The sequence below is a fragment of the Phodopus roborovskii genome, unplaced genomic scaffold (assembly GCF_943737965.1).
Source record: "Phodopus roborovskii unplaced genomic scaffold, PHOROB, whole genome shotgun sequence".
Lineage (NCBI taxonomy): Eukaryota > Metazoa > Chordata > Mammalia > Rodentia > Cricetidae > Phodopus > Phodopus roborovskii.
The window spans coordinates 14,779,496-14,795,000 of NW_026126540.1; the positions used below are offsets into that span (position 1 = coordinate 14,779,496).

Consider the following 15,505-nt stretch of genomic DNA (forward strand, 5'->3'; position numbering starts at 1 on the left):
TTGTATTCTTCCACTTTATTGAAGGTGTTTACCAGCTGTAGGAGTTCCTTGGTAGAGTTTTTTGGGTCACTTATGTAAACTATCATATCATCTGCAAATAGTGAAAGTTTGACTTCTCCCTTTCCAATGTGTATGCCCTTGACCTCCTTTTGTTTTCTTATTGCTGTAGCTAGAACTTCAAGTACGATATTGAAGAGATATGGAGAGAGTGGGCAGCCTTGTCTTGTTCCTGATTTAGAGGTATTGAATTGAGTTGCTCTCGATTTAGTTTGCTGTTGGCTGTTGGTTTGCTGTATATTGCCTTATTATCTTGAGTTGTGTTCCTGTTATCCCTGATCTCTCCAAGACCTTTATCAGGAAGGGGTGTTGGATTTTGTCAAAAGCATTTTCAGCATATAATTAGATGATCATGTGTTTTTTCTTTTTCAGTTTGTTCATATGGTAGATTACACTGATGGAGTTTAGTATGTTGAACCGTCCCTGCATTCCTTTGTCATGGTGGATAATTTCTCTGATGTGTTCTTATATTTGATTTGCCAGTATTTTATTCACTACATTTTGCATTATTGTTCATGATGGATATTGGTCTGTCTTTTCTTTCTTAGTTGTGTCTTTGTGTGGCTTGGGTACCAAAGTAATTGTAGCCTCAAAAAAAGAGTTTGCCAAGGACCCTTTTGCCTTTTGCTTCTATTGTGTGGAATACTTTGAGGAATATTGGTATTACCTCTTTGAATTTCTGGTAGAATTCTACACTGAAACCAGATTTTCAATGACTGCTTCGATTTCACTAGAGGTTATATGTCTATTTAAATTGCTTATTTGTTCCTGATTTAATTTTGTTACGTGATGTCTATCCAGAAAATTGTCCATTTACACTAAATGTTGAAATTTTGTGGAGTACAGGTTTTCAAAGTATGACCTGAAGATTATTTGGATTTCCTCAGTGTCTGTTGTTATGTTCCCTTTTCATTTCTGATTTTGTTAATTTGTATTGTTCTATCTGCTTATTGGTTAGTTTAGATAATGCTTTCTCTATCTTGTTGATTTTCTCAAAGAACCAATTATTTGTTACATTGATTCTTTGTATTGTTTTCCTAGTTTTTACTTCATTGATTTCAGCCCTGCATTTGATTATTTCCTGGGATTATACTCCTCTGGGGTGAATGCTAATTTCAAGCACACACATTAGATGAACTTGTTTTGGTGTCTTCAGGAGACAGTATCAAGAAGCAAAGGTGACAGGATCAAAAGAAAAAAGTTGTAGCATGAAATAAGTTCCCAGGAGAGGAAAAGAGGTGTGTGATCTTGTAGGGCAAGTGAGAATAGTTGCATTTATTCTGAGAAATGTGGAAATTCTCTGATGTATTTAAGAGTGGGAAATCTCTTATTTTACCTGAATTTTAAAGGGTTTCTATACTCAATTTACACACACACACACACACACACACACACACACACACACACACACACCAGACTCACATGCATGTGTATGAAAGTGGAAGCAGAATGGCTACTAATTTGTAACTGATTCTTCAGAGAGCTGATTGTTTGTGGTCTAAAGTGACACCATAAAGGAGATGGAATTTTGTCCTAGGAAGTGATTTCAAGTCCTTGCAGTGTTTTGAAAGTGGAATGCAACATTGTAATTTTGAGTAGGAGCCATTTTTAAGATTAGTAGTAGGAAAGTTTTCAGAGGAGTTCTTCATTTTTTGTTTTTAACAATAGTATTGGATTTCCATATATATATATATATATATATATATATATATATATATATATATTTCTAAATATTTTTTTTTTACTTCTAAAGATTTTAAAGTGACAGAAGTTACATTTGATTTTTTGTCATGAAGTTGGTTCTTAAGTAATTATTAGTTTCTTTGGGACTTCATAGGCTTCAAATTATTTGCTCCAAGCAGCAACAGAACAGTCACAAGTAAGATATTGGCAGTGAGTTACCTTACCTTCTGAAGAATTGATGGCCATGCCCTCTCCATAAAGCCTGACCTCCAGCTTGCTTCCTCATGCTGAGGAAAGGGCAGCTTGATATGATCATCCTTGCAGAAACTTTAGAAATGAGGCTGCACTGCAGGCCAAGGTTCAGGATCATGTGTGGCTATAGGAGAAGAATTTTCTCTTAGAGCCCCACATACTGCATTAATAATTGTTTTGTATGCTTGCTGTGTGTGTGTGTGTGTGTGTGTGTGTGTGTGTGTTTTCTTGTAATTCTGACTGCCTGCATTGTACCTCCACAGCTCATTCTTTTGCCTTTGATACTCACTGAAAAATGAAAGCATGGTATTCAGTATGCGCTAATTTTCCATTTTTGTTTGGATGACATCTGAGAGGTTGTCCACTTGTTCTGTTCTAGGTCTTTGGATTCAGCTTCTCTGGTTTATCCTTGGTGAAATTATCCATAGGAACACCATCAGTGTCATTTTCTTTGAAACTCATTTACAATGAAAATTCTCTCTTCTCAGGCCTACTCACCTGTTCTTGCCCGATTTCTCCTTGTTTCCCCTGTAAACATTGGTGTACAGGTTTCTGCATTATGACCACCCAGATTATATTTAATTGGGTCTCAAAGTTTTAAATGCAAGCTGTGATGAGAACTCTGAACATCTGTGCCTCTATATAAGTGAACCCAAAGGCCACTTGACATTCCAGATAGGCATGTCAATTTCTATGACCCAAATACTCACACTGGTCTTCCACCCCTTCCCATGCACCAGACACAATTACACAAACAATTCAGACTTCCCTGTGTTTTTTTCCACTTCCAAGAACAGTATTCTTCGGTTGGATTGCATTCACAAGTCCTCAATCTTTCAGCGACTTTTCTGCATAGGTTACCCCTTGACCACTTAAGACACCTCTCCAGGTCCTTCCCTCACTTTGACTCTGCAGACAGAGTTTTGCTAGATTTCCTGCGTGTATCAATCTTTAGCAATCACCAGCCCAAATGTCACCAAACTCTAGACCATGTGAAAGTAATTTTTTCCCATCAGTATTTCCTTATTGGTTAAAATAATAGACTAATACAATATACCTTTATCTGTGGGTGATATACACTTATCAAAATAGAATCTTTTTCAAGGTGTTGGCATGTAACACTCAGTCATGACCAGTTACTATTGATTTTGAACCATAGCCAACCTTCATATGTGAATTAGATTGTCATATTTTAATCCCAAATTACCCATTTGTATCACTTACTTAAAAAAGTACAGAGTTCTTAACATGACCCAAGACTTTAAAATATTCAAAAGATCAATGTTCCTGAATGAACTGCATATTTTTCTTTAGCTACTTCTTTCTCTGTATGTTTCCTTCTTTCCTTCTTTCTCTTTCCCCTCTTCCTATCTATCTGAGTCCCTTCTACCTTCCTTCTTTCATTTTTTATAATTTGAGACAGCATTTCACAATTTTACCCAAGCTGAGTATTAATTTCTTAGCTCAAATTATCCTCCTAATTCTGCCTTCTAAGTGTTGTGAATAATAGGCACAGGCTATCATCATAACTTCTCAACTCTATTTCTAAGGACTCCTTTCCAGACTTATTTGTTCAAGCCGCATGCTTTCCTGATTGTTAAATCTATTTCAGCTGGTTGCTAGACTTTTCACTCAAAGCATTGTAAAACATTTAATCTCACTGGTGTCTGATTGATTCCTAACCATGTTTTTTGGGTGACATGTATTCTCTCATACCACATGAATGAAAATATCCCATTTATTGTTTCCATTTCACTGCATTTGCCTTCCTTATTCTCATCGCATTCCAGGGTGCATTTATGGCTAGTTAACCTAAAAGGGCTACTGTGGAAATAAATACTCCTTTCATTATGACTTTTATTTGTATATCTTCTGTTCCCAGAACAAAGTAAATAAATAACTAGTATATAAAAGATTGCATAAAATATATGGAAACATTTTTCTGTATATCGTTCCCTACCAGTAGACATCAACCTGTCTCTTTCAATTATATGGACAAATAATGTAGAATGGTTAACTACATTTCTGGCCATTTACTAGTGAATGCATAAATACAAAAAAATTTAGGAGTAGTAGCCACCCATCACTTGACAGCTAAAATTCAATGTAATTATTAAAATGTAGTTAAATTATAGTTTGAGTAGTTACTAACATGAACAGTAACTTTGACCAAATATGTGAGATGCTTCTTGACTTTCAAATATGGGTTGTTTTGCCATGGGCTGCTTTGCCTTGGATCTTTATTTCCAATGACAAAAACCATAAATATTTGACAGAATTGGTTAAATGAGCATCCATGTAGGACTTGGGGGAGGCTTTTAAAACACAGACAAGAACATTCAAGAATGCCAAAACCACCCTAACATATTCCCTATCTCAAGTCTTCTCTGAGTGCTTCTCCTATGTTGTACAAAATTCTCTTTGATATAATTAGCTGGGAAAAGTAGCAAAAATTATCTTTACTCAACAGGACTTGATTGAGGTATTTTTCAGCCCCAAAGAGAAGGCAAAAGCCAGGTTTAGTGGCACACACCTGTAATCATTTGAGCATTCAAGAACCTAAAACAGAAGGATTATTGGAATTTGAGGCCAGCTTGGGATACACACAGAATTTTAAGTTTTTAAGAATACTGGGGCATCATACAAATGCTATTTCAAAAACATGAGAGGGATGGGGTGGGAGGTATTGGCACTTTTAAAGACAAAGTTGAAATTCACTAACAAGAGACTCTGGCCTATTTTTGTGTATATAGCACTATCCTTAGACAAGCAAGCAAAGGATGTCATTTGAAGAGCATGTGTGCAAAGACATTCTTCTAATTTGAGTAGAAGGTAATACACAGTGTGCCCTCACCATTTACTCAATAGGTTAGAGAAGTGTAATAAGTGCTCACCCATTGACAAAAAACTACAGACAACTGTTGACCTATAGGAGGAGAATTAGCCTCTTGCAGGGATAAGTTCCCTTATTGTTTGTTCAAGGCAGAGTTTTCAGCCTTGAAACCATACAAGCACAAACAACAGAATGGACATTATAGGGTCCATTTATATATGTGTTCATACATAAATTGTGTGTGTGTGTGTGTGTGTGTGTGTGTGTGTGTGTGTGTGTGTGTACGTGCACGCGCCATGTGTGTGGGTAACAAATATAATCAAAGAGGAAGGTTATAAGGTTATAAACTTGACTGAGAAGAGTCATGGGAAGGGTTCAAAAACCAGAGAGAAGAAAGTGAGGGAGGGAGTGATATAGGTCTATTTCAATTAACAACATTAAAAATTAAAGAAATGTGCAGAAGCCAAGGAGCTACTTTTGATTGATCTTGATTTTCGTATGCTTCTTACCTTGTTCTCAGTCATCTGACTCCTACCTGGTGTGCTTACTTAAGGAGTCAGTGAATCATGCCATTGTTCAAGCAATTCTCTAGAAATGAAGTGATAAGATGAGGAATTCCTGAAACACTTGAGGATATACAAAGACTACAGAATAGACAGACTGAAAACCATGTGGAGCAAGAATGATATTGCTCCAGCATAACTCCTCAATGCCTTCCAATTCCCTAGGTTATTCCTCTGATGTCATCTTCCAACATCTAACCTTTCCATTCTGTAACTGCAACTTGTTCTGAGCCTTGACTTCAGACACTGTTCACTCAATGGCTCCTGTCTGTGCTTGTGGCACATAATTCTTTTCCTTTATTATTTCTGCAGTATTTCTTTCATAGCTCATTCCAAAAGTTAAAAATGGTTATGATTGTATGTTTTCTTGAGTCAATATCACAAGACACACATACACTATATATATAATGGAGTGTTCAACAAATAGTTCTTGAATAAATTAGCAGATAAGTTCAATTTGCATCTCATGAAAATCATCTAAAAACCAAAACCCTAGAATTGACGTGTATGTAAGAGGCAAATAGAAGCAATTTGTAGATGACCTTGGACACTTTGCTCTTTTGTGCCATTTTGACAAAATATGGGAACATCAGAATAATGGACTGAAGTATGGCAGAGGAGCACTTGTTCAATAAATATTCTCCTTTGGTCAGTAAACTGTAACTAAATAAGCACACAAAAAGTGATCCTGAGTCTTTTGAGACTCTGACAACATACAGTATAGATATGATTCTGTGGTGATATGTTATTTATGATTTATTAAAGCTTGCCTGAGCATACAGGAAGCAAAACCAGCCGCACTAGTTAGCTATAAAAGCCAGGCAGTGGTGGTACATGTACACACCTTTTATCCCGCAAACTGAGAAGTAGAGGTAGACAATCTCTGTTTGTTCAAGGCCAAAGTGAGTTACATGAAACTGATCCAGTCCTAAAGAACAACATCTCACACAAAGGTGATCTCAGCACTTGGGACCACACACCTTTAATCCCAGCACTAGAGAAGTATGAAAATCAAAGGCTCAAGTGGAGATTTATTCTCCACCCATAATGAGGAGAGACAACATTCTAAGGCTTGGTGGAGAGCTTGTGGAGACAGGATCACCTCTTTCAGCCTGAGGTAAAGATGTGAGCTAGTGGCTTAGCTGCTTTGCTTTTCTGATTTTCAGCCTGAAGTTTGAACTCCAATATAAGTTTCTGGGTCTTATATTTTTCATATTAGGAATATTAAAATGAAATTCATTGTAACTGAAGAATATGACATTAAGAGCTATTCAGGGATATTTCCTGCTGGTTTAATGAATGTTCAGAATATCTAGATTGATGGTGTATGCTCATCAACATGACTTGTGAACTGAGAGGTGGATTTGAATACTAGAAAGTTGTGTTCCAAATTTTCCAAACTTACAAAAGGATGAAATTCATTTAATGTCTTCTTGTATGTAAGAACATATACCTTTTCCGTGGCAACTTAGAACCCACTAACCCTGTGCTGAGAGGTATGAGGTTGAAGTATCTGTTATGATTTCTAGCTAGAACTAGAATTACCTAATTTTACAGAAGCAAATGGATATATTGATACCACTGAACTCATTAATTTTATGTTACAAAGATTAATACTTGTAAAATAATAACTAGAAACTCACAGATTTTTCAATGGCTGTTAATGTTGGAAGTGAAGGCAAACATTCATTATATTATGGAATCTTCCTGCTCTGGTCTCCCAAGTGTCAAGAAGTATTAACAATACTTAGAAATGTTAATATCAATGGAGAGTTGAATGTATTGGTCTGGAAATCAAAACCCAGATATATTAACTAAAACTTCAAAATAATGATGATCACTTATTTATAGGGGAAAGACGATTTTTTTAAAGGACAGGAAATAATTTGCACACAAGTTTTTTTTTAAATAGGTGGAAAAAATATCACCTGGGGCTATCTATAGTTTTTTATACATAAAATTTACTCAGTGAAGTCAACTAAGAAGAAATTAAAATAATCCCAGAATTGTCTAAGAAGTTATTCAAAATATTGCTAAATAATAAACTTTCATAGGATATTTTGGAATATTTAACTATGTAAAGATGTATTACATTTGTTTATGCTGTGGAATATTACTTTAACTGTGCAAAGATGTGTAGGTGTGTTACATTTGTTTATTCTGCATTTGGTTAGCAATAAGAATGTTTAATTATATAAAGATGTGTTGCTATTTTGCCTTGCTTGCCTAAGGCACATGGTTGGTCTAATAAAGAGCTAAACGTTCAATAGCTAGACAGAAGAGGGATGGGTGAGGCTGGTGGGCAGAGAGAATTTACCAGAGTAGAAATCCAGAGAAGAAAAGTATAAGAGGAGAAAATGAGGGAGAAGAAGAGGGAAACCTAGGGCCAGACAGCCATCCTGGCAGTTGAAAGCCAGCCAAACAAGGAAGAAACAAAAAAAAAAAAAAAAAAAAAAAAAGTAGGAGAAACAGAAAGAAAAGGTAAAAAGTCCCAAGTCAAAACACAGATGAAGACAAACAGGTTAAGATATAAGAGATAGCAAGAAAAGAGCTTAACTAAGGCTGAGCACTCAAAACTAAGAATCAGTGTCCATGTCCTTGATTTGGGAGGTGAGTGGCAGGCCATAAGAAAAAGCCTGGTACAATAGAATGAAATCTGTTTTTCAAGAACCTGGTCATAGAATAAGATTTGAAAACAGCACCACATTGAAAATAAAATACTTTTTGTGGTAAAGGAGTGGCCTGTATTGAATTTAACACCATTTGCTTTGCCATTCTACCCTGGATCCACACTCAGTGGGTAAATAACTGGGTGATCAGCACAGTTCACTTTTTTTCGATGGCATAGTAGCAATAACTGGAGAATGCTTGTCAGAAAACTCATTCTAACATGAGTGACCTAGACTTTTCTACCACATACTCTATTGTGCCATAGGTCTGCAACTAAATATTCCCATCTCTTCATTACATATTCAGGGATGTCTGGATGCTTGTAGAAATCTATGCGCTATGTATCAGTTTGGCAGTTGGATGGGTTTGTGTCTTTTGCATCTTAGGATACTTTTACTGTGTGTAATCTATGTTTTTTCAAGCGAGGGTTTCGAGTGTGTCACTGCAGCCATTGTGTTAGGGTACAAAGCCATATGTTACCCTTTACAAATTATTTAACTTCTTTGTACCTCTGTGTTCAGGCTCCTCATCTGTAAAAGGAGAATGAATGATAACAGTAGGGCATACTTTACCAATGGCACAAAGTTTATGCTTCTGAACTATAATCTTAGTACCTAATTTTTTAAAATGTTTAAAAAACTTAAGTAAGACAGATTTATTCCCTACCACATGATTCTTATATTGAGATAAGAGCAAATGATATTTAAATGAACTACTAGATTACAAAAATATACTGGACATATTCTCACAATATTTAAACAATGTTAGTTATAACAAATCATCTTTGCTTGGAGTCCTGCGAGCTGGAGGAGAATTTCCTCAAGCTACCTGAAAGATAGCTAGACTTTTACTAAAGTATGTATGGGAAATACTTTTGTACAAAGTAATAGTGATGGAGGGGACATAAAAATACCAAATAATTCTTGTCATGTTGATTCCAATAAAGGAAATATGGACGATGAATGAGACACTATTATATAAGGCAAGGGTAGAATAAAGAAGTAAAAGTATACATGTTTCCAACAGAGCATGACAAATTTTACCTTTATAGAAGTGGTTTCCTTTTTTGCCACTATATGGGGTAAGACATGCAGCCATCAAAATATGTAATAATGTAGAGAAAAGCCCTATTATCTAATGCAAGGGCATCACTCTAACACACAACTTTTCTTTTGCCTAGCAGTGGACTTATTAATGCTTCTTTTATATACAACTTTATGTAAGCTACAAACCCATATATTACTGCTTTGTTACCTAACAAACTAAAGCTTAAGGAGATAAATGCAGTATTCTGTTTTCAGGTTTGGTGACTTTGATTTACGTTTCCAAATTACAAAATTTATTATTTTGTTAAGCTCTTTCCAATTAGTCATAACAATGTATTATAAATTATGTAGCATGTTTTAAGTTTAGAAATTGAGAGTGTATTTTAATAATGTTAAAAATAATTATAAGAATAAATACTGCAGAAGTTATGGAATATGTTTAATACACACATGAACATACACACACAGTAACACACAAAAACATTAAATTAAAATGAACAGACATGTTTGTCTCCTTAACACAAATAGATAACATAATAATGCATATACACAGACTTGACAACCTTTTAAGATACATATTAAGTATAATTATAAATCCAAAATTGCATTTTAATTTAAAAATAACCTACATAGAAGTGAAAATGACACTGATAGTCTGCATTCACTTCACTGAGAACAAAGGCACAGATGTGTAAGAAGAATTTACAGAGAGCACTTGACAACTATGACCTAGAAATCCCATGAAATGAGTTGTTATACCTGACTGCAAGCCATGGGATTTAGACAAATAAGAAATATTCTATAATTCACCAACAGACTTGGGGATAGAGATTGAAGGACAGAAAACAGAGGCAAAGTAAGAATCTTAGGTCCTGGTGCTGCTGGCTTCAATATTCTACACATATGTTTTAAGAAACTTGCTAATCATTCCCATGGGGCTATTTTGTAGTCTATCAGAATGTATTAATCCAATACATCCAAAACTTAAATCATAAAACTCCTATAAAAATAGAAATTTTTGTATCAGAAAATTCTTGACCAAAAGATGCTGAGAAAATTATAGATACCTGAAAAACCTATAAATTGTACAATGAAAAGTTGAATAAAATAAATGGAAAATAGGCATTTCTTAATTTGTAATTGAAATTGATTCTGAGATTTAGCAAATATGCCTTTGCCTATTATTACTGGTAATATAATGGGTGGTAATAATTAAAATAACTGACTTTAACATGTATGTATATATGTATGTGTAAAATGAAACTGAATTCTTCTAAAATCTTTCTCATATTAAGTAAACTGTTTCCCTTGAGTTCATGTGTGATTTAATACAAATAAAATAAATTAAACATGAATAAATATTGATACCTTTTTAACCATTTACATTGATAAATTCTGAGTTGATCTGTTCTGGGTTAGAAAATTACTTGTTACAACTTAAATTTCAGCTGCTGTTTGATTACAATATACTGCTTTTCTACAGACTCAAAATTCTTCCAAAGCTGTTTGAAATAGTCTTATCAATGAGATGGATTTTAGGTACATGTAAGCTAAACTCTGTAGGAGGGCAGAAGCTAGAATCATCAAATTGTTGTGTTTAATCATCAACTGAATTTGACTCTTTGAGAATGGAGGTGAAAATAGTGATCAAAGGGGACAACTTTCAAACTATAAGCTTTTTTGAGAGGAAGATATGAGTCTATGTTAGAAAAAATTTCTGATGAATATTAACAGGCCCTTCTCCTGCATTAAAGGATAAAGGCCTTCAGTAGAAGAATTGATGGAGGTGAGTATATCACTGTTAGTTGTCAGAGAATAATCCTAAATCCACATTATTATTTTTCTGACTGGGAACTCATCAGAGCATGACTTATACAAACTTCTTAAGAATAGAGGCTTTGAAATTAGCCCTGACTTTTAATAAATACTACTTAAGAATAGACCCAAAAAGCATTTCTTAGAGTAAATGGGCAAATTAGTGAGTTAATGAATAGAGGTTCTCAGATAAAACTGACTAGCATATAAAGATGATGAAACCATTTAGAGCAGAATAACAAAGACTTTTTTCTGCACTGAGTGGCACTCCCATGCTTGAGCCTGTTTCTTCAAGCATCATTTTAAAAAGATACAGTCTTTCCTTTCATCATTCCAGGAAACTGTCCTAGTATCCACATACTCCAGGTGAGGAGACACACAGAGGTGAGGGACATGGGGAAGAGAAAGCTAGAGTCCTGGACTTGACTCCCTCCCAAGAGTTTAATCCACTCCCCCACATTCCAATTTACAGTAAAATGAAATTGGCACATTAACCTGAAAGGAAAAAGAAAGAAAGAAAAGTGACCAAATTTATTCAGTAAATTCAGGCAAAATAAGTAAACAACACCGAGTTTATTCATATCTGAAAGGAGTTTGGCTGTGGAAAGCAAAATTAGCTCATCCTTTGTTTAGTGAGAGAAAGAACTAGGGATCTGAATTAGCAGAGTACAGGCTGAGCTAATGGTGAAATGACTTCCCTAACTTTCCCCACTGGGCAAACATTAAGATGGTGCTCTCATTCTTCCTACCTCATCTGTTGCTTTCACCAGGAACACTCCAGATTATGGAACCTCTAAGTACGTGGGGCAAAGTAACAAATCAGCAAGTGTTGGATCAGAATACATGGGTGGGGCAGACATGGAGCTAAGCACAATTTTCTATTTCATTTGAGACACTCCTAGTCCTTTATCATTAAGAAGACTTGGAAAGTATCAGTCCTGTCTTTGAAAAAGTGACCTGCATTGCAAGTGCTCACAAGGCAAGAAAACAAAACAAAACAAAAACAAAATAACAAACAAACAAATCTCTCATGAGGAAAGTAAAAAAAAAAAAAAAAAGACTGAAAACACAGGGCAGGGATGTGATGGAATAAGATAAACTAAACACTGGGGAACCACCTGAAAAATGTCAGCCGTATCTAAGGTTTGAAAGAGAGTGTAAAATGTAAAGCAAGAAAGGGATAAATAGAGACAGGACATAAAACATACACAAGTTCTTAATGATCCATATTAGCTCTGGGCATTTCCCTTAGAAATACATATATATATATATATATATATATATATATGCCATCACGTGCTTGGAGTGTTGAGTGTTGGGTTGCTCTTTTAAAACATAAAATGTAATTATTGAGTACCTAACAAAATGTCCTGTGCTATGGTTTACCCAAAACAACACATCAACAGCCTTTTTTAAAAAAGACTTAATTCAACATTTTACAGACCGTCTAGTGCTTCCCCAAACTTTTGTCCAGCATATCAAAACAGTTTGAACATACTTACCCATCATCAATGACGGTGATGTAAAATAAACCAGTTTTGAGTGTGAAAGCACCTTGTACATCTTTCCATTTTTAAGCACATTTGCAACTTTTGGGTACTTCCTTCAATAAGCTTCTTGTGAATCTATCCATAAAGATCTGTCAAGCTTATCTAATTTAATTCTCCAAAGTTAGCACTATGCTATTATGAATGTATATGTTTCTAACTAATGTTGATGATATAAACAATTTTTGTAAGCCATTCACTCACATAAATTAAATATAAATTAAAAGTAAAAAGGTACCTTCGACTTGACAACTGCACTGTCTTTCACAAGTCAGACTAGTGGACCATCCAAAAGAAATGCACAATAAACTTTTTAGGCAGAAAACAAGTTTCAATACACAGAAATCCATTCCACCAGAGAAGTACTCAAGTAACTCTGGTTATATAGACATATACCTCCAGAATGCCATGAGGTAAAGAATGGGAGAAGGTGGTATATTATAGTCTAATGAACTGCAGGAATTTTTCTTTTTCTTTTTAAATGATGTTATCTAGGCTGGAGAATTGCTCAGTCGTTAAGAGAGCTCACTTGCAGAGGACCCAGGTTTGTTTCCCTAAATTCATTTTGGGAGCTCACTAACATTACTAACTCCTTTTCTCTAGATCTAGTGCATCTGAGCTCATCTCCACTCTCAGCAGCCATTTGTACTCATGTGCACTTTCCCACTACAGGCACACACACAGGTACTCAATATAAAAATAAAAATTGATGATATCATCAAGGTAGGGTAGGTACTATTAATCCTTTTACAGGGATATTGCTAGTAATTCTTCTATCCTTGTTCTCAATATACCATGATAATTCATCAAAATATCCACATATTTATAAATTTGAAATGTAGAATTACTGTGCTTTAAGCAGATCCACTCATATACTCATGTGCTACATATGTGGCACATTTATAGATAGAAATTATACAAATTTATGTAAAAGTTTAGGGAGCTATTATGTTAGACTAACTTTAGAGTGCATGTTAATAGGATCAGGTTCAAATGGCCAGCTTTGTAAAAAAAAAAATTAAAGTGGAAAGAATTTTTCTGTAAGTCAAACAATAAGTGGACAATTTTTAAAAATCAAAACATAAAAATTTTAAATCAAGTTATTTCCTGCTTTTTAATGTGGGTACCATAGCAGGTACGATGACAGCACAGTAGGATGGTTGACGACCACAGTGCAAGGGATTAGACCAGAGCTTATTACAAAACAAGTTATTTAATCAGTAGCCACATTTCTAAGTATACCCAGAGCACTTAATGACTTTGGGTGTGGAATATTAGTATTACTAATCATCTTAATTTAAATTCAAAAAGACATTCTGACTTGATTCTGTTCAAATCTAGCTGACAAACTTAGCAGAGATGTCCCCCTTCACTAGAAACACCTGGATTTATTTGGGGATAATATACACTTTTTGGTTTCTCATTATTAGATTGATATATTATTAAGTAAAAACCAAAAAAAGGTCGTGGCTTTTTATAAGAACATATTTTATGTATGACTGAAGTATTCACAACACTCTGAAAAAGCCATCAGATGTTAGATTTAAAAATAAAATTAAAAGCATTTTCTGACATAATACACATGAAAAATTGGAAATCCCAGTATCTTCAATAGAAGTTGTAGAAAGTGTATGTCTCCTTGGAGTATTACACCCACTTAACACAGCAGAGAATAAGGTACTATACTGTAAACAAAAAGTACAGTAAAGGACAGTTGTAAATTTACATAAGAATAGATCATAAACATTTTGGTCTTTCCATAACAGTTTATATAAAATGAATAAAAAAACCTTTAGACAGCTGTCATCATTCTTATTTGAGCACTTATCACTTATATGCACACAGACACATCTATACAGCAATATACTGATGCACTGTTACATGGATATTGAACTAGGTTTTACTGCCTATAACTGAGCTTTGTGTTAGCCAATCAACATTATCCATACTTGAGATACTCATACATTATGTATACTTGTCTTGTCATATCTATAAAAACATGAAAATATAACTTTACATTATTTCAATTATTTACATTAATTCAAGCTTGACAGAGAAAATTGGTAAGCTCAATTTTGGAAGAGTAGGTCCAGAGGTACAATAAATAGCATTGATTGTATATAGTCATCTCTTTTATAATTTTTAAAAACTCATTTTAAGTACAATATGGAAATAATTAGTCTGCAATTTGGTCATTCTAGCATTTATTATTAAAACTTAAAATGTACCTCCAATATCCCTGATGAGTAATGCACTAAAATTATACTGTATGGTTTTAGAATTTGTAGAAGGAATAGCAACATTTAGGGAAGGTTATCATGAAACTGCATGCTACCATGTAGAATGCAAGTGGCTACTGTTAAATCTTACAATTTCCATTCACATCTTTGAAAATAACCAATAAGGGTGCCCTACAAAGCACTTGGTCAGACACTAATTTTACAGAGAAATTAAGGGGAAAAATAACAATTACAAATCTTAAAGGTAACTACTGGGTGTCAGTTACTTTTGACCTTGAAATCATTTTATTTGGAGGACATTAGTGGAAACAAAAGGCATTTTAATGGGGGGGGAAGGTGGATGACTTAAATTTATCAACCAGAGTAAATATAATCTCTTTACTGAGAAGTTACAGAGATGGGACAGTATCCACATTAGACATAGTTTAGTGCCCATTCTACCTGAGGCATAAATAAAAAATAATATATTATGGTTAATTTTATAGATAGAAAAGGAAAGAAAATATATTGTAGATGACTAAAGTATTCAAATGTTGATCTTATTTCTTATAATTTTAAAACTGTATACTTAGATTATAGAATTTGGTCAGTGTGCAAGTATCTGAACAGCTACTCTCAAGGCATCTCTGACTTCATTTACAATGACTACTCCTCTGTAAGTTTAAACACTTCAGGAGTGAAAATTCACAGATTCTGTTATTTTTTTTTTATAAATTTGGTTTTTAAGTCTATAAGCATTAATCTATACAGACTAAATGCTTTTTAATTAACAGATATTTTGTTATATATATATATAGTA

General features: G+C 34.3%; 1 protein-coding gene across 2 annotated transcripts in view; it reads right to left on the bottom strand.

Moving 5' to 3' along the window:
• Nucleotides 1-11,053: 11,053 nt before the first annotated feature.
• The window catches only part of Gria2 (glutamate ionotropic receptor AMPA type subunit 2), a 126,989-nt gene continuing 122,537 nt past the window's right edge, over nucleotides 11,054-15,505 (bottom strand). For both annotated transcript variants that reach the window (XM_051199195.1, XM_051199194.1), the window contains exon 17: nucleotides 11,054-11,414. In XM_051199195.1, coding sequence (XP_051055152.1) covers nucleotides 11,361-11,414 — 54 coding nt within the window. In that variant the 3' untranslated portion in view covers nucleotides 11,054-11,360. The remainder of the gene's footprint in view (nucleotides 11,415-15,505) is intronic.